The sequence below is a fragment of the Diachasmimorpha longicaudata genome, chromosome 6 (assembly GCF_034640455.1).
Source record: "Diachasmimorpha longicaudata isolate KC_UGA_2023 chromosome 6, iyDiaLong2, whole genome shotgun sequence".
Taxonomy (NCBI): domain Eukaryota; kingdom Metazoa; phylum Arthropoda; class Insecta; order Hymenoptera; family Braconidae; genus Diachasmimorpha; species Diachasmimorpha longicaudata.
In genome coordinates, this window is record NC_087230.1 from 256,957 (window position 1) to 275,657 (window position 18,701).

At 43.0% G+C, this 18,701-nt stretch overlaps 2 protein-coding genes across 2 annotated transcripts; one reads left to right on the plus strand and one right to left on the minus strand.

Annotated features, from left to right (window-relative positions):
* Positions 1-1,236: 1,236 nt before the first annotated feature.
* LOC135163513 (uncharacterized) lies at positions 1,237-13,057 on the minus strand. Its single transcript, XM_064122991.1, has 4 exons — positions 13,018-13,057; positions 12,673-12,768; positions 2,086-3,482; positions 1,237-2,043 (listed from the first exon to the last, which is right to left on the minus strand). Exons 1-4 carry the CDS (start codon positions 13,055-13,057, stop codon positions 1,237-1,239), a joined length of 2,340 nt encoding a protein of 779 aa, XP_063979061.1.
* Positions 13,058-14,292: 1,235 nt separating this feature from the next.
* LOC135163514 (uncharacterized) lies at positions 14,293-16,056 on the plus strand. Its single transcript, XM_064122992.1, has 3 exons — positions 14,293-14,517; positions 14,685-15,158; positions 15,229-16,056. Exons 1-3 carry the CDS (start codon positions 14,293-14,295, stop codon positions 16,054-16,056), a joined length of 1,527 nt encoding a protein of 508 aa, XP_063979062.1.
* The last annotated feature ends 2,645 nt before the right edge of the window (positions 16,057-18,701 follow it).

Genomic DNA, 18,701 nt, shown 5'->3' on the forward strand with positions numbered 1-18,701 from the left:
TTTAAATTTAGCTCATATAGCAGGGATTTTGGCCCTTATGGCAGGGAAGTTGATAGCCCTTTTGGCATAAGCCGAGGCCCTTAAGGCACAAACTATATTAAAATTCGTTTCTCTTAGTTTAGTACTATTGCCACCTGATTGTGAACCAGGGTAGCAATAGTTTTATCAGGGGAGTGTGACGTATTGGCCTCAGCCAATGCGTCGTTTTTGAAAATCGATGCCAAGACATTGGTCAGCAGTCCCACGGTGTCTTGGAGACGCTGTAGTCAGCTGCCCCAGTGTTTGGAGGATCGGTTTACTCCCTGCAACGCCATTTGGACAAAGGACTGAACAATCCAACGGATGTTTAGACCATTATCAGCACCCGAATAACGTCACAGCAGGGATCGAATAAAGCAGTTTCAGGGCTTTTGGCACGTCCAGTATACTGTGTCGGTCAGAAAAACTATTTTTTCCACACGAGCAGTAAAAGGGCGAAACGTCAATGTGAATAATTAATTAACACAACACTGATATTTAAAGTAAAACTATATTTCTTTTAATACAGAGATGCACAAATTAATAGAAAATAGAATAGGAACGCGCAAGTAGAAAAAATGGATGATTCCACGATGAACTCGTATTCGGAACTGAACTGAGTGGAAGGGAAGGAGATTTAAAAAGGAAAATTCTGCAAGGGGTGGGAATGAATAAAAGGAGACGTGATTGGTCACTTCCAGATTGGAAAGGTTATTTCATTGGAGGAATTTTCTCGGAGGAAAATGAAGATAGGAAGCACTTAGAGGATAGGGGGAATGAGGCCCAAAGGGTCCGAGGGTCAGGCAAGGTGCCATAAATGGCAGACCGAGGAAAATTGGTATGAGGATTGACCCAGCCATAAAGGTATCCAGGCATAAGTACTTGAAAGTGGAAAAATGCTAACATGTATATATTTGGTCACCAAATGTGAACCATAAAAGCAAACCTCAATTTAGCCTGTCTTCACCTTTATGGCTGGTCTGATGACGGTGTTGGGGGCAAATGTGGGCATTTTGGAAAAAGGAGAGGACAGAGAATTTTTAATGGGGGACAGACCCAAAAGGGGAATTCCCAAAGGCTGTAAGATTGGCCTATTTGCACCTTGTACACATTCCGCGTCGGAACATACTCCCCTGCTACAAAATATTGAGGAGCAATTGAAAACCTTATAATCGTTAATCTAGAACTATACTAAGTGACACGTTGTTTTTTCTTATCTTATTCATCGTTATAAAGTAAGGGCGCGAGCTTCTTGACGCTGCGATCAAATATCCCCTTGGCTGTTTTTAATGTCACAGTTCGAATGATGTTGTCCTTTCCTGGATGAGCGTGGATCACTCTGCCTAGAGCCCATTGTTGTGCTGGTAGATTGTCCTCCTTTATTAGGACTATGGTGCCTTCTTTGATGAAGTTTTCTCCCTTAACCCATTTTGATCGTAGACTTAGTTCGCTGATGTATTCTCGGTGCCACCGACTCCAAAAATCCTGTTTTAGTTTCTGAATATGTTGCCAGGATGATAATCGATTGGTTGGAGTTTGTGAAAAATCGGGGCCGCGAAGATTCGTTAAAGAGTCGCCGATCAAAAAATGTCCAGGCGTGAGGGCAATAACATCGTTCGGATCTGATGAAATTGGTGTAATTGGCCTTGAATTCAAAACCCCTTCTATTTCAATGACGAGTGTGTTAAAAGCTTCGAAACTCAAAAGTTCGTCTGTCACTATGCGCTTCCAATGATGCTTGAATGATTTGACAGCAGCCTCCCACAGACCTCCAAAGTGTGGTGACTGAGGTGGTATGAAATGCCATTGGATTGATTTGGATGAAGTGTGATTTTTAATTTTGGCTTGATTTTCTTCATTCTTGAGAAAGGCATAGATTTCTGTAAGTTCATTGTTTGCTCCCACGAAGTTTGTTCCATTATCAGAGTATAGATTGATGCACATACCTCTCCGGGCGACGAATCGACGTAGGGCACCAATGAATGTTTCGGCGGAGAGATCGCTGACGACTTCCAAATGTACGGCCTTCACGGCGAGGCATACAAAAACTGCGACTCAAATCTTTACTCGGCCCTTGTTACGGATTTTCTTTTCCTTTATGAAAAAAGGTCCGCAATAATCGACTCCGACGTTAGAGAAAGGACGAGATTCTGTCACACGAGCCGTTGGCAAGCTCCCCATGATATAATCAATTGACGGGGGCTTGTGACGAATGCATTTGATGCAACTGCGGACAATTTGTCGAGTTACATTTCTTCCATCGAGTGGCCAAAATCGACGACGAGTAGCATAGAGTGTGGCCTGCGATCCAGAGTGTAGATGCTCGATGTGTTCATTTTCGATGATAAGTCTTGTAACATGGTGACGTTTCGGCAAGATGAGAGGATGACGTTGGGACAATGGAATAAAAGCATTTCTCAATCGACCACCAACTCGTAAGAGTCCCCGTTTGTCCAGAAAGCGGCTGAGCTTGTTGAATTTTGCTAATTCTGATTGCTGAGTTGAAGATTTAACATCTTGACGTAATGCTTTGATCACCGGGGCGAAAGTTTCTTGTTGTACCCAATAAATAATTGCCTGAAGAGCAGCCTCGAATTCTTCAGCTGCCATTGGACCAGTTTTGCGATTTTTCAGTCTGAGGCAATGTGCGATTATCCGTTGGAGTTTTTTCATTGATGAATACCAAATAAGAGCGTTGCCTTGTCGTGAGATTTTCTCTTTAGTGCTATGAGAAATAGCGAGGCATACCTTGGCTGGTCTGGGTTTCGGCATCTTTTCTTCGGGCGCTGGTGATGAGAATTGGAGTTGTAAATCAGGCCAGGTGGTTTCCTCAGATGCCAGCCAGGGAGCTCCCGTCAGCCAAAGTGATGGTTTTATGAACTCTGAGGGGACCTGTCCTCGAGACACCAGATCTGCTGGATTCTCATGGGTCCTCACGTGCTTCCAATTGCTGATGTTTGTTTTTTCCTGAATATTCATGACTCTGTTGCTTACAAATACCGGTAATTTATTTGACGAAGTATTTAACCAGTGCAGAACGACAGTAGAGTCCGTCCAATAACAGATTCGGTCAATTCGATGGTGAATACATGTTTTCAAATTGTCAACCAGAGTCGTTAGGAGTAAGGCACCGCACAATTCTAACCGTGGGATTGTTTGCCTTTTAAGTGGAGCAACCCTGGACTTAGCACACAAAAGGCTGACAATAACATTCCCGTCCTTGTCCTTTGATCTTAGATAAACACAGGCCCCATATGCTACTTCACTAGCATCGCAAAATCCATGGAGCTGCAGCTCAATAGCTTCTTTTATTCGAACTCTGCGTGGGAAGTTGATGGTTTGAACAAGTGGTAATTCCTTGTAATAATTACTCCATTCCTCCTGAATGTCTGGTGGCAGTGGTGTGTCAGTAGTAAGTGGGCACGATTGGCGAATTTTCTTCCAGGAATCGCCCCCCTTCCCCCCTTTTTCCAGACGTGTCCGAACACGTTTTCCCCATTGTCCTTTGAGGAGGACGTCGCCGCGCTAGGGCCCCCTGGGGTGAGGGTCCCCAAAAGAATGTCTTTGTTCGACAGGAAGTGGGTGGTGGGTGGGTGGCAAGGAATGCGGGCAGGTCCCAAAACGCCTGAAAGCATTCCATTGTTATGCAATGGAATGTCGTTCACGTGTTAAGGGAAACTGCCCATTATTTTTTTTTAGATGGAGGATTGCGCAATGCCCTGGCATGAATGGCGCAGTAGATGAATGCTTTTTTTTTACAGGTTTTTTTTAGGCTAATAAATTTTCAAGGCTATGGAAGACCGTTGGAAAAGTTTTCAACGATGTCTCCTTTTTTTTTGACTATGTTTTTCTCTTTCTTTTAGTGCATGTTGTTTCCTTTCAAAAGTTTTTTTATCTAAAAATCAAAAATGGTTTTAGCCTTCCGTCTTTTTCTTATACCTGAAAAGATGTTGAGGGTTTTTTTTTTATAAATAAGTCAACACAGGGATTATATTTGATCTTTTTTTTTATATTTCATAATAATAATAGGATACATTTCACAAATCTTTGTCTAGATTAAATCATTTACATAAAATCATATGTGTATGGTTTTTTCAATATGAGGGCATTCTGTAAGCCCCTCCCGCGAATTTATCCAAATAATTGTAACAATTATGGAATAATTCTCCAAATAATTGATACAAATAACCAAGATTTTCGTGGGGTATTGTACGTCGAAGATCATCGCGAGCCATGAGATACATTTCCTCGAAATTTACGCGTATGCGATGATGAAGATCCTCCGTGGCAGGCATTCTATTATAATCCATATAATTCATAGCAATTCCTTTAATTGATTGTACAAGAGATTCCTTATATTCCTTGAGAGGCAATGTCTCCAAGAAATCCAGCCATTGATTAATCCATGCAGCCTTGTTTTTCAATGTAATGATGCTCTGTCCCATCATCATTATGGGAGTCTGATTTGCATCATCATTGCGAGCAAAGGTCACGCAGGGATTTTCAAAACTGCGGTGGAATTTCACGTTTATGGCCCCAAATTCCTTTGCAAGTAGATTGTGGTTGATCTTTGGGTGGAACTTCTCAGGGTCAAAGTAATCGGTTACAGCATCCAAATCGTTGAAAAAAAGGGTCCATTCTTCTCGTGTCATTGACAATATGGCGCGTTTCGGGCGTACGCCCATAAATTGCACAACCGGGACGAATTGACCGAAACACGTAACTTTTAAGCCGACACGAATTTGTTTTGTCTCTGATCTATTCAAAGATATAACTTGAGACAAGACCACATGCTGTTCAGCATCACTGAATCCCTTTTGTTGGGTACTTTCCATGTTGAAAAAATGAATGGATGAAATCAGGACGACTGAATCAAATCCACCGCGAGCACCCGCGTTTTATAGCGCTACGTATGAGAGTGGAGGGGACAGAATCCCCCACTATACGCATGACAGACCTATAACCGTCACACATTATCCCCCACCGCAGGGAGTTCTGCGGCGGCGTCACACATGCGCCCCACTTTCGCGGTTTTTGTATGTTGCGCGGTACCCCCACTCTTACCATGGAACCTTCCTATACCGATTTTTTTTTGTTAAATTTTGCTTTATCGACAACGAGCGCGCGAATCGAGTCGTAATGAATTTGTTTACGCGATTCATAATTCAGTCTAACCCCTTTTATTTTGCTAACTTCCGCGATACTGCCGTCCGGTTTTTTTACGCGATAAGTGTAAAATTTAGGTCCCCCAGAGACAAAAGAAGTAATGAAACTTCCTTCTCCGTAGCCCTCTACCTCGTCGGTCAAATCCCCTAGAAAATTCCCTAGCGGTAATTCATTTGATCCATCGCTAACGTAAATTACCGAATCTGTATCATAATATAAAACACGTTCTTGCTGTTTTTCTAGATAAGAATATAACTTTAGACGCGCGTGAGCGGTTGTATAAGCCGCAATAACGACATTAGCCTTAGTGGACATTTCCGCGGCTTCGTTTAAATGTTTCCAGGACATGAAGAGAGTGTCGTTATCGACAGGAACAAGTCCTGTTACTTCAATTTCAGGATTAAACATTATATTTGCAAATTCCTCATGTGTTCGAATAATAGCTTTTTTTGTCAAGTTCTCCCTCTCCCCAAATTTACCCCAGAGACAGTTTAAACAAAGTTTTGCTACGGCTCTTAATCCGGCATTCTTTTGAATTTTATCTTTGTCAAGTTTTATACCTTCTCGCGTCTCATATTCAGCAATATATCTATTCTTTGATTCATCATCTACACACTCAGCAGGCCAATCCGAAGCCTCTTGTTTTATTTTCAAAAAAGTGTTAATGTATTCGGCAAATAATCCACCTGTTCGCGTCACAGGATTATAACGCGTAGTACTCTTATACTCCCAAAGCTCACTGATTTCTAATATTTTGTACCCCATTTCTACGGCTTTACGAAGTTCTGGAGCGACCCAAGTTCCCAAAAATTCGCGATCAGCGGGATCATCATGAGGGCAATTGTCTTGTACAAGATCATCACAGCATGATCGACAGAGAGGGAACAGTAACTTTCCATGGGCTTTTACTGGTAAAACAGGGTGAAATAATTGACGAGGGGGTAAAACGCGACATTTCACGAGACCTTCTATCCGCGAAATATTATTATTAGGGCATATAAGCTGGCAATCACGCCCCACATGGACAGTGGGATGGCCAATCGGGAAAATCCCTGTCTTTAAAACGTATGGGTATAACGAACAAACATCAACATAGCGAATTTTCTCATTATCTTTTACGTCATAATGTGTTACGGTATTTCCTGTTCGTCCCCCGAAAAATGCATCGCGCGGATCCAGCGCTATAAACATTTGCTGATCAACGTTTTCTACAAAATTCGCCAACACATGATCTGTCTTTTTTTGACGAATAAAATCGCATTCCCACATTTCAACGACTTCATAACCCGAGTGTCGCAATTCCCGTGTAATCGCCCCTGTTCTCTCATATCGACTCTCTAGTGTATCCTTGTGACTCAACTCTTTATCTCTATTGAATTTGAAACACCGTGGGCATCCGTGCCAATAACACCCGTGGAACTGATATGCATATTTCTTATTATTATTCGCGGTATCCTCCCAAAAACCATCTAGACGCAGGCCTGATGCTGTTCTGTGTTCACGAGTTCGTCCGGCATGTATTATTCGATGATTCTCGCAATGTTCGCGCCACAAGAGCCATTCAATTGCGATTTTCGACTGCGTTTTCCCTAACCGATATCCTCCCTGAGGTATAATGCCTATCTGCTTGTCTTTTAAGAAATTTGTTTGAAAAATACGCATGCATGTAGACGCAATCGTTACACACTCTGTAAAAGGACATACATTTCCAGCATTCATAATCAGTTTTCGAAATTCAACACAGGCTCGTCTCAAAATTGTAACATCAAGTCTGCAATAATGAACAATTTCTTTACGAAAATCAAATTCATAATCTTCTTCGACACGATCATTATACCAGGATAAGAATTTTTCACGATCTTGTACTCCCATAGTGTCAGCACCATAATATTTTCTAACAGGTATAGGCCCTACGTAGTTTTGATTGTCTTTTGTATTGAAAAAATGTGGAAAATAGCCTTTCGCTATATTCCCCAATCCAAAAGCTTTCGGTAAACTTGCAAGAGCCATGTGAAAATAATTTAAACTGTCTATAAATTTATTATCCCCAAAATCCATCAAGATAATGTTTGTTCCGTTAATTATCGCTTTAATTTGACTGTTAATGCGTTTCATGACGTCTCTCAAAACGAATTGTGAATCATAGCCTTTCGCGTTATGTGCAATACAAACTACTTTTTTATACGTCTTACCCATCGACGTGATGTAATCAACAAATCCTCGCACAGGATCCTCACCATCGAAAACATTTTCCCGATGTTTACACACGCCACACGGATTTCCGTGATTATCGTTGGCGTTCACAATGTCATCGTCGGTCATATCTGCACAACGATCACACACAGTTTGGGCAACGCAAAGATTAGGAATGTGTACGTTGACATCTGTAGTTCCTTGCAGAAGCTCATCCTGTCTGGTTTCAAAGTCGTAGAAAACAAACGCCACGCGTTTCAAAGTCAATTTTTTCTTACTTTTTAAGGTGGGCATATAGCAGAGATGAGAAATATCATCGTCCTTTTGACATACGTTGCAATAATATTTATGGCACACATGATTCTGAATTTTGCGATGATCAATTTTCGTATTACATTGGCCACACAATTTTATATAGTCACAGACGGTGGGGTTATTTCCGCTGAAAGATCCTGGTTTCTTATGTTGATCGAAGCACAATTGCCCGTGAAACTCTCGATTACAATCGTCACACACTATTTTATCAACAATCGTAGAATCACACGGAGGATTCTTCAAACACCTATCACAAGTCCTATCACAAATATGTCCTTGCGTAGTGTAAGGTTTGTTACAATGCTCGCAATAATACTTCACGCCAAAGAATGAAGGTAAATTTTGGATTGGCTCATAGTGGTTCTCTTCAGGATAATACACAATCGGTAAGGTATATCGGACGGCCATCTTTCTGCTAATCAATTCAGGTGTACCATCGTAGAGCACAGGGTGATCTTTTCCGTTTCTTATGAGGGAATAGACCTTGATAAGGCATCCTTCTTCAGCCAAGTATCGCTGATATTGAGCAACTTCCTGTAGACCACAGCCTTCTTCAGGAGCAATGACTCCTGCCCTTCGAGTTAGTCTTTCGGCCTCCTTACGTTGCATTTTTCCCTTGCATTGCCGGATTGCCTGCCATACCTCGTGGATCTTGCCCATATCAGCTCTGGTTTTTAATTTTTCTGCATGTGCTTTGGCCACAACAAGTGATCGGGCTAGACACAAGCCATCTTCATTCGAAATCTGAAGGATACATTTTCTACTAAACCCTCTTTTCATGCCGTTTTCAAGGAAACCTTGACCTACCGGGGCTTCAGCCACGTGAAGTTTGATCCAAAACTTATCGGCACATCCGAAACCGTTTGCGCTCTGCGCGATAGAGCTAACAAGGTTCCATAGATCTTGAAACTCATATCCTTTGATCGCACGTGGACTTATCCAGGCATTGTCTCTTTGCATATTTGCAAAATTGAATGTAAGGCACATTCGATTCATACCACGCCCTCCAGCCTCAATAATTTTATTATAGACATCACGAAAAGCTTCTTCAACCCAGTCGGCAGGGTCACGACTTTCAGGTAAAGGGTTGATTGCAAACTCCATCACATGTGTGTCGAGTTTGAAACGTGGAAGTCTCTGGCGTGATCGTCGTATTGTCCTTAAGGCCGGCAATCGATTTTCAATCTCTTCTTCGCGGCCATTTTGTTGATCTGAAATTGGGTTTAGTATTTTTCAATAACAAATATGCCTAAAATTTTTTCTCGGTATTATAAAAAGGTATGAAGCTAGATACTTACCATTCTGCTGATCTAGTAAATCTAGATTAAACTCTTCAACAGCTTCCAAAACCTTAGGGTCACTCACAACATTTTCACCACCACCACATTGAATATCAAAGAGCGCAGAATTAAAATTTTCGAATAAATCTCCATCAAAATTATTTTCAATGGCAAAATCACCGAATAACTCAAGATCAAAATTATTTATCCAATCAAAATCTCCCTGTGGAGGTGTAGTATTTTCTTCGGACGGGTCACTGGGCCCCGCTAAATCGTTTGGGTCCGACATTGTGAATGTCCCTTGGACGACTGCAGTTAGTGCGAGAAAATTCGGGCTATATTGGGAAAAGTCAGGGGTTTTACTGTTGGCGCCACAGGGGGGCTACTGCACTTCTTCGCCTTTTTTACCTGCCCCCGCCTACGCGCATTGTCCTTGTCCTAGTCATAGGCAAGCCCACTTGACCCCAATACAGGTGCATTACGTCACGCCCCTCTCTAGCATTTTCAAATCCATATTTTCGGATATCGTAAAATTGTATAAAATGATGAGATTTTAGGCATGATTAATAAGAAGGCAATATGGACACGAGGTGGAAACATCCCTTTACTGCAATGATTTGTGGTCCCACGGGTTGTGGACAAACATTTTTTGTTAAAAGGTTTTTGAAGGAAATTAAGCAAATGTGCGATACACAAATTGAAAAAGTGATCTTTTATTACGCTGAGTGACAGAATGGATATTCGGATTATGATAATAATTTTGTCGAATTTCGTGAAGGCCTACCAAGATCTGGAGATTTTGATGATAATAAGCCAAAATTGGTCGTAGTGGACGATTTGATGCGGGAATCTTCGAATGGTGCAATAGTTGATTTATTTACAAAAGGAAGCCATCATAAAAATCTCAGTGTAATGTTTCTATCTCAAAATTTATTCCACCAAGGAAAAGGACAGAGAGACATTTCATTGAATACAAATTACATCGTCGTATTTAAAAATCCCAGAGATCTTGCACAAATTGCCCATTTGGCTCGTCAAATATATCCAGAAGATCCAAAATTTCTGCAAGAAGCCTATTTTGATGCAACGTCGGCAGCTCATGGCTATTTGTTGTTAGATTTGAAACAATCGACTCCTGAAAACTGTAGGTTTCGAACCAATGTATTCCCCAGTGATCCCCATCATTATGTTTATATTCCGCGCAAGGATCGCAATATAAAAGGAGGAGGGGCATCACGGAGTGTACCAGTCGTTCATGTGTGATGGCAACGAGAAGTCGTTCTGAAAGCGGCTCTGTTCGCAAGTCGCTGGGAGAAAAAAATACAGCCTTATTACACGCACTCATCTACGCACCACCCAGGCTACGCCGAGTAATAATACAACACGCTAATAAAGATTTAATTCGCTGCATTTGCGAGTGTGCTTTAAATTTGTTACACGGAAATATTCCTTTGAAAAATTGCGAGAAATCAAAACTGTGCAAACATAAAAAACTATTGAGAAAACTCGCCGATAAAAAACAAAGTTTAAATAGCAAGAAAAAAATCATTAATCAGAAAGGTGGTTCAATTTTACCGATGCTATTGGGGCCTCTGATAAGCGCACTTATCTCAGCCATTGTATAAGGATGGAACATGCACGTAAAATGATTCTTGTACCAGAGGACAGTGTGGAACGTCTAAAAAAAAATTCTTCACATGTTGATGCTCACCATGTTTTAACTGAATTGGATAAAGAAATTCAGCCATCAGCCCAAACTCCAGGCACTGTTACAAGTAGATTAGATACCCAGCTATTGGAAATTTTAAATTCGAAAAGCCCGAGAGACGAACATGAAAAATGGAAGCTGTATAACGACGTTCTGAGGCGATATTTGTTTTATACCGAACAAAATAAAACGCCGGCGATAGAAACGGAGGCCCACGTCGAAACTGAAACCACTTAACGATACGACCCAAAAGCTATTGTTGCTACTGTACCTAAAGTATATCAGCGAAAAGCCGCTGGTATACTAGATTACATTGACGCCATTGATACTGCTAACAGACTCAAATGGAATTCAAAAGGACAAGTGACTTTGGATGGACAGACATTTCCTGGTGTCAATATTGTGGATCTCATACAAGATGTTGTCAGAGCACGGAAAACATATTCAGCTAAAGGATGGGAGCATTTTGCCGTTTATCTCCAAAGCCTGAACACCCCTCGGGAGTTTCTGGGTAATCCCAAGTTTCATCAGCCTCCACCAGCATTGCCAGACATTAGGAATCGAAGAGAACCTGAAATTTCAGAGGACGAGAGTTCCGTAGACGAAGATAGAAGGAGGAAAAGCTATAGATCACGCACTCCTCCTGTTCATCGCCCCCGTAAAAACTCGAAAAAACCCCGGCTTAGTTCTCCCTACACTGCGAAAACCGACAAAGTTACATCATGGCTTCCGTTTTGAACAATGAAAAACTCTCGAGGACATATTTTAACCTTCCAGAGCCTGAGGCATACACAGGGGCTCGAAATATTTTGTCAAAATATAAGAAAGAAATACCTGAAAGTGAAATAAAAAATTGGCTTAATGCTCAGAACACTTATACCCTTCAAGACCCATTAAGCGTAAATTTCCGCGTCTTCATTATACAGTAACTAACATTGATGATGTGTGGGAGGCTGACTTAGTTGAATTGAGATCATTAAAAACATATAATGATGGGGTTTCATATTTACTTGTAGTTATTGATGTCTTGAGTAAATTTGCCTGGGTAGAGCCATTGAAAGACAAATCAGCATCACAGGTTCTTGAAGCTTTCAAACGTATAATGGATACAAATGGAGGGCGCATTCCTGTTTCGATACAAACGGACAAGGGAAAAGAATTTATGGCCAACAGTGTCCAAAAATTTTTTTTGATAAGAAAATAAAATTTCGTGTTTCACGTAATCCCGACATAAAAGCTGCAGTTGTGGAGCGCTTCAATCGGACATTGAAGGAACGTATGTGGCGTTACTTTACACATAGTCGAACATATAAGTATACAGATGTTTTGAAACAAATTGTCGAGTCTTATAACAACTCGCGACATTCTTCAATAAAGATGGCGCCTGCGGCTGTGACTATGGATAATGCACCATACGTATGGCGTAATATACAAAGTCGATTCAAGACGCAGAAACCACGTAAAGAATCCTTTAAATATAAAGTTGGTGACTATGTACGCATCAGTCGACCGAAAGGCATCTTTGAGAAAGGATATGAAACTAATTGGAGTAAAGAAATATTCAAAACAACGAAAGCCGTTTTCAAACAATCATTGCCGATATACGAGTTGATGGATTTTGCTGACGAACCAATTGAGGGATTTTTCTACGAACCAGAATTGGTGCTTGTCAATAAACCAACGGACAAGGACGAGTTCATAGTGGAACGTGTCATACGCTCCAAGGGAAAAGGAAAAAATAAGCAGGTTCTTGTTCATTGGGAAGGATATCCTGATAAGTTTGATTCTTGGATACCTGCTGCAGAACTGCATGCAATTGGGAAAAAATGAAGAGAAACGAATTTTATATGGTGCTCCCCAGCAACTGCAGCATGAGCTATCATCCTGATAATACAGCATCGAAATTCACGACCTTGCTTCCAAAACAAGTTGAACTGGAAGGAGAATGGGTAGTGGGTCTGAGTGAAATACAGTTTCCTTGCAATTTTTTACATATACGTGATGGAAAAGATTCTCCAATCAATTTCGTTAGTAATCCAATCCCCAATAAGAGTAAGGCAAACGCACTACAAACATTTTTTCTACCTACTGCAGTTTTCAAAGATATAACAGATTTAGTGGGGTTCATGAATACTTTTCCGTCTTTGAGTACTCATATCCGATTTGAATATTTAGCGCAACAAGGTTTTGTGAAAATTGTAAAACACTGCAACTCCAGGAACTGCACTAGCACAGTTCATGCAATAGACTTTTCCGATAAAGTATCCGATATGTTGGGATTTGAGAGACGTATACACAGCTTCACAAACGCCAGGCCGTATTGTCAAGGATCTTCACCAGCAAGTTTGGCCAGAGGTTTACCTGCGAATTTGTTCATCTACAGCGATCTTTGTGTACCCTCCGTAACAGGTGACGTGCAGTCATCTCTGTTACGAGTGGTACCATTCAGCGCTTCTACGTATACCTATGGGGCCATGCACTGTACTACGTTTTCCACTCCTCATTATATTCCGTTGATGAGGTATTCATTTCGGACAATTGAAATAGATATAAGATGCAATCAGGGTGATATGATTCCATTCGAGTATGGTCCTTTGAACGTGACACTTCATTTCAAGAGGATTGATTGACTAAAAAATGAGCCCGTACATTGCATATTACGCAAACCAAGCTGGTGGAGGAACAGTGGACCGATATAATGATTTTGGAAGGATATTCGTTGGAAGTCCTTATCAACGAGGTCATGGAATTGGTGCTTTCCTTGGAGGTCTGTTTCGACGCATTCTGCCCTATCTGGGAAGCGCAGCCCGAGCTGTCGGTAAAGAAGCTCTCAATGCGGGTATTAACGTTGTTGGGGATGTAGTGACAAATGGCAAGCCCTTAAAGGTGGCGCTGGAAAACCGATTAGCCGAGTCTGGGCTGAAATTGAAAAGGAGGGCCCAGGACAAAATTGGGACCATGATGCGTGGCTCAGGATATAAGAGGAAGCGTAAACGCCTCGCCTCTCATAAGCTCACTGGCCGTGGATCTGCCAAGACATCCAAAACTCGGAAGAATAAAAAGATAAGACCCGTTGCAAACAAAAGAAGCAAGAAAGTGAAAAAAGTACCGAGACATAAATCAAAGCGGAAGACTCGTGATTTGTACGATATTTTCAACTAATCATCATGTCGTTTCTACATTCGCACTCTTCTGAGTGTGTGAAGTCGGAGCTGGACCTATTTACCATACCACCTACCCAAACAAGTATTGAAAATTCTCAATTTGTTTATTATAATCCTGTATCTACGCTGTCGGACGATGCCCCAATTGAATTCATCGTACCAGGCCATGGAAGAATATATTGATTTGGCACATACCATGATCAAAGTTCGCGCCAGAATCCTGATACCCGATGGCTCTGCTGGTATAGACGACTCTGTTGGGCCTGTGAATAACTTTTTACATTCAATGTTTAACCAAGTGGATGTATATTTCAACCAAAAAGTTGTTACGCCTCCAAATAACCTGTACGCTTATAGAGCATACATTGAAACATTACTAAACTATGGAACCGATGCAAAGTCCTCACATCTTGGAATGTCTCTTTGGGCTACGGATAGCTATGGTGCAATGGATTCTATTGCTGTAGTGGCGGGTGATGCAAGAAACAACGATGGACTAGCCGTACGTCAGGCAATTACTAAAGGTGGAAAAGCATTTGATCTACTGGGACATTTACATTGTGACGTGTTCAATCAAGACAAGTTTTTGATGAATGGCGTAGAGTTACGAGTTCGTCTTATCCGTGCAAAGGACGACTTTTGCCTTATGGACTCCACTCCCCTGCATTATAAGGTGCATATAGAAGAAGCCTCCTTGATAGTTCGCCGTGTGAAACTCAGCCCTGGAATTTTGATAGCTCGCGCTAAAACGCTTGCAAAGACAACTGCGAAATATCCTTTGAGGCGAGGACCTTCTGGGTTGAGGTAACACAAACCCAATACTTTGAATCTGTGTTTCAGAAACTCAACAGAGACATCCAACTACCTCGCCAACATCCATTGGCCAAGCTCACACCGAGAATTGATGATCAAGGAATTCTCAGGCTTGGTGGACGACTAAAGAACTCATTGCTTGATCCAGACGAGACTCACCCGATTATCTTACCACGACAATCTCGCCTGACAACGCTCATCATCAACGAAGCCCACCAGAAAAAACTCCACGGGGGAGTTCAACTCACCATGGCTCATATCAGACAACGATACTGGATCGTTGGTGGCAGAAAATCAGTGCACGCATTAATTCTGCGCTGTGCTGTCTGCACCAGATTCAGGGCAACACGAGCTCAACAGTTAATGGGTCAACTTCCAACATCTAGAGCAACGCCTTCAAGACCATTCCTGCATACTGGAGTAGATTATGCAGGGCCATTTCCAATCTTGAAGTGGAGACCAACTAACGCGCAACCATCATCAGTTCATATAGCTGTTTTTGTGTGTTTCACAACCTCAGCGGTTCACCTTGAACTAGTCAACAGACAAACAACGGATGCATTTATCGCAGCATACAAACGACTCACTGGGAGGCGAGGCATTCCAGATGTCATGTACAGTGACAATGCAACGGCATTTGAAGGAGCAGCCAACGAACTCAACAGACTCTACAACCAACAATCTCCAGAAAATCGACAAATTAGAGCTGTTCTTGCCTTCAACGGAACCCAGTGGCAATTCATCCCACCAAATGCTTCTCACTTCGGAGGCAAGTGGCAGGCCGCTGTCAACGAAGTATCATCTACGACGAGTATTGGGAACAACAACGTTAACATACGAAGAGCTCAACACGATCCTGGTACAAATCGAGGCCTGTCTCAACTCAAGGTCTATTGTCCCGATGAGGGATGATCCAGATGACCTTCAGGCTCTCACACCAAGGCATTTCCTCATCGAAGAACCTCTTCAACTGCTCCCAGAGCCATCTCAACTCAACACAAACATCAACAAAATCACACGATGGAATCTGGTGACCCAGAAAATACAACAATTCTGGTCGAGATGGTCCAGGGAGTGTCTTCAACGGTACCACTCCATCTACAAGTGGAATCAACAGCAACGCAACATCAAGGTGGGAGACATGGTCCTGATGATCAATGATGATCTCCCTCCAGCACATTGGCCAGTGGCACGAGTTATTGCGGTAAGGCCAGGGGCTGATGGACTAGTGAGAGTCGCAGAACTGCTCACAGCAACTGCAGAGATCCCAACGAATCCAGATGGATCACCATCAACGCAGAACATTCGGGTGCAACGACATCAACACACCCGACCAATAGCAAAACTTTGCTTGCTACCAACGGACCCAACACCAGCAGACCAACAAGATGACAACTAGAGACTACCATCAACAGAGAATTCATCATGCTTGATGAATGCGGGCGGGATGTTTAAAGTAGACATGAAAAAACGCCCCCCGCCTTAACGACAAGTGATCGATGAATTTCGGACACTTCCGGAGTTCATCGGGTCACTGGTCATCCGCCTCGGTACCGGACTTGGGACCCCACCCCCCCCTCAAGTCAGTTACTCACCGTATATCCAACGTGTCAGTCAACCAATTTTTGATATTTGCTTTCCTCAACGACGCTCAACGTACTTTTTGCAATTCAACAATCAACGATTTCACACGGGTGAAAATCAACAATTCTATACATTTTTGTATTGCATTTACAACAGATGACAATAAATCGCGAAGGTTTGACATCCTAGTGCTTTAGTGTTATTCACTCTGTTGAGGCGACGGCCTCATGTGGTGAAGGGTGGCAGCACCTCCTGGGCGAGGTCTGCCTGACCGGCCGCGCTGGCATCCAGGTGCCTAATTGCACCTGAGGCGCTGCCCTAATCACCGTTTCCGATGATTTATCTGGAGCGTTCGATTTTGTTCTCGAACGTTCCATATATCCGTTGGAATTCTCTCGGCCCTTCCGGGGGTCACTTCTCAACGTGCTCTCTTGGTGATCTGTAGTTGCGTAAATCTCTCTCACCAAATTCCCTCTACCGCGTTCAATATTTAAGTGGTTGTTCGCGGCTTATGCATAGCGCATACTTGTGTAGCTCTTTTTGTATTGACAATAAGTGACGTTAAAATAAACCTGTTTTTATAGTGACAAATAGTGCGTCTCGTGTCACAGTTTATTCTCCCCCGTTAACTCGCATCCCCCTCTCTACCGGTTTCTTTGTGTGCTCTCGCCGGAACACACTCATCCTCAAGATACTAATCCCAATTTTCCGACGCCCGACCACCCAAAAATCACGTTCCTCAACTAAACATGCACCAATATTGTCTTGTGTCATCATTGACACAAGACTGATACAGTCAAACAGTATACTGGGCGCGCCAAAAACCCTGAAACTGCTTTATTCGATCCCTGCTGCGACGTCACTTGGGTGCTGACAATGGTCTAAACATCCGTTGGATTGTTCAGTTCATTGTCCAAATGGCGTTGCAGGGAGTAAATTGATCGTCCAAACATTGGAGCAGCTGACCACAGCGTCTCCAAGACGCCGTGGGACTGCTGACCAATGTTTGGGCATCGATACTCAAAAAAACGACGCATTGGCAGAGGCCAATACGTCATACTCCCCTGATAAAACTATTGCAACCCTGGTTCACAACCAGGTGGCAATAGTACTAAACCAAGAGAAAGGAATTTTAATATAGTCTGTGCCTTATGGACCTCGGCTTATGCCAAAAGGACTATCAACTTCCCTGCCATAAGGGCCAAAATCCCTGCTATATGAGCTAAATGTATAATGCTTTATGGGCAAATTAGGTCAACATTTTATTTCCTTTTATGGTTTATGAGCGAATTTAAAGCTATCCCTATCGACCGGACCCTTACAGTTTTTCTTATTGATAAAATCCCTATCAAGAACAGTATTTATCGCATTTCGGATTAGCGTAAGAGCAAGTTAGCGAGGTCGTTGATAGGTGCTTTCGAGGTTGGTTCTGCTTGTTACCATCCTCCCAGGTCGTGTTGGAGGGGTGGTCTGGAGTAAGACATCTCCCCGTTCCAGTATGGCCTGACGATCTGCCAAGCCTGGGCTCCTGTTCGTTCCGGCGGGCCACTGATCATCGGAAGGGCCTGATATTGTTGGGTGTGTGTGACTCGATTTTGGGGGATCAGCGCACGCTAGGGGGTGAGGGGGGCGGCTGTCTCGACTGGGCGACCTGGTTCGACAGGCTCCAAGTGTTCGTCCAGTTCCACAATCTCCGTGATGGTGGCTGTAGGCCCGGTCGTACTCCCCGAGCGAGCGTCCTCATCGGGAGGTGTACATCTTGGTTCGGTATTATCGTGTGTGGTCGTCGTGGTTCGCGCCTGCGGCGATGGGATGCTGGTTCTCGGTCGGTGGGGCTCGTTCTCCCTGCTTCGAGTACCTGAACAAACCCTAATTCCCCCACATAGCGTCGCGAACTTCGACCATAGGGAGAATTTCCGACATGCCGCGGTAATCGCCCTAAGAATTCCTAGCGAAATCCCCGTGTATCCTAACCCGTGTTCAACCCAGCTCAGTCTACTGTTTGTGTCCTCTTGTTTGGACAGCGCTCGGGCTTTATCGATAATGACTTGCAGCCCGAGACTGTCCCTTGTGACGCTGTCCTCGTCGTTCTGTCCAACCTGTATCGTTTTTAGTAGGCCTATATCGCCTAAGATTTCCGTCAAATTGTTCGGTCCGAGTCCGCGTATTGTCTTATTTAGTAGGGTCGGGATGTCGAAGACGGCTCTGTTCACGAATTTTAGGTCGAAGTTCGACGTCAGTTCTGAGAATGGGGTGAGGGTGACGGGTCGCTATCGGATCTCGCAGTCTGGCGCTAGAGTGACTGTTCCGGTTCCCGCAATGATGATCGTAGCGGGTTCGCGTCTTGTGCATTTTACTCGTATTTCGTCTTCCGTGACGACGGAAAAAACCCATGTGTTGGAATTTCCTATTCGGGCCCAATATGTTCGGTCCATTGATTTTACCCGTACATCGCATATC

Bases quoted from the DNA above. Each gene is read 5' to 3' on its own strand.
- LOC135163513 (XM_064122991.1), bottom strand. From the start codon at position 13,057: ATGAACAAATTCGCAGGTAAACCTCTGGCCAAACTTGCTG. The intron at 12,769-13,017 runs GTGAAGATCCTT...TGAAAACTGCAG, and splicing joins ACCTCTGGCCAAACTTGCTG to TAGGTAGAAAAAATGTTTGT. The intron at 2,044-2,085 runs GTAAAGATTTGA...CTCGCCGTGAAG, and splicing joins AAATCCGTAACAAGGGCCGA to GCCGTACATTTGGAAGTCGT.
- LOC135163514 (XM_064122992.1), top strand. From the start codon at position 14,293: ATGGATTCTATTGCTGTAGTGGCGGGTGATGCAAGAAACAACGATGGA. The intron at 14,518-14,684 runs GTGCATATAGAA...TCTGTGTTTCAG, and splicing joins CCACTCCCCTGCATTATAAG to AAACTCAACAGAGACATCCA. The intron at 15,159-15,228 runs GTGTGTTTCACA...CATTTATCGCAG, and splicing joins CAGTTCATATAGCTGTTTTT to CATACAAACGACTCACTGGG.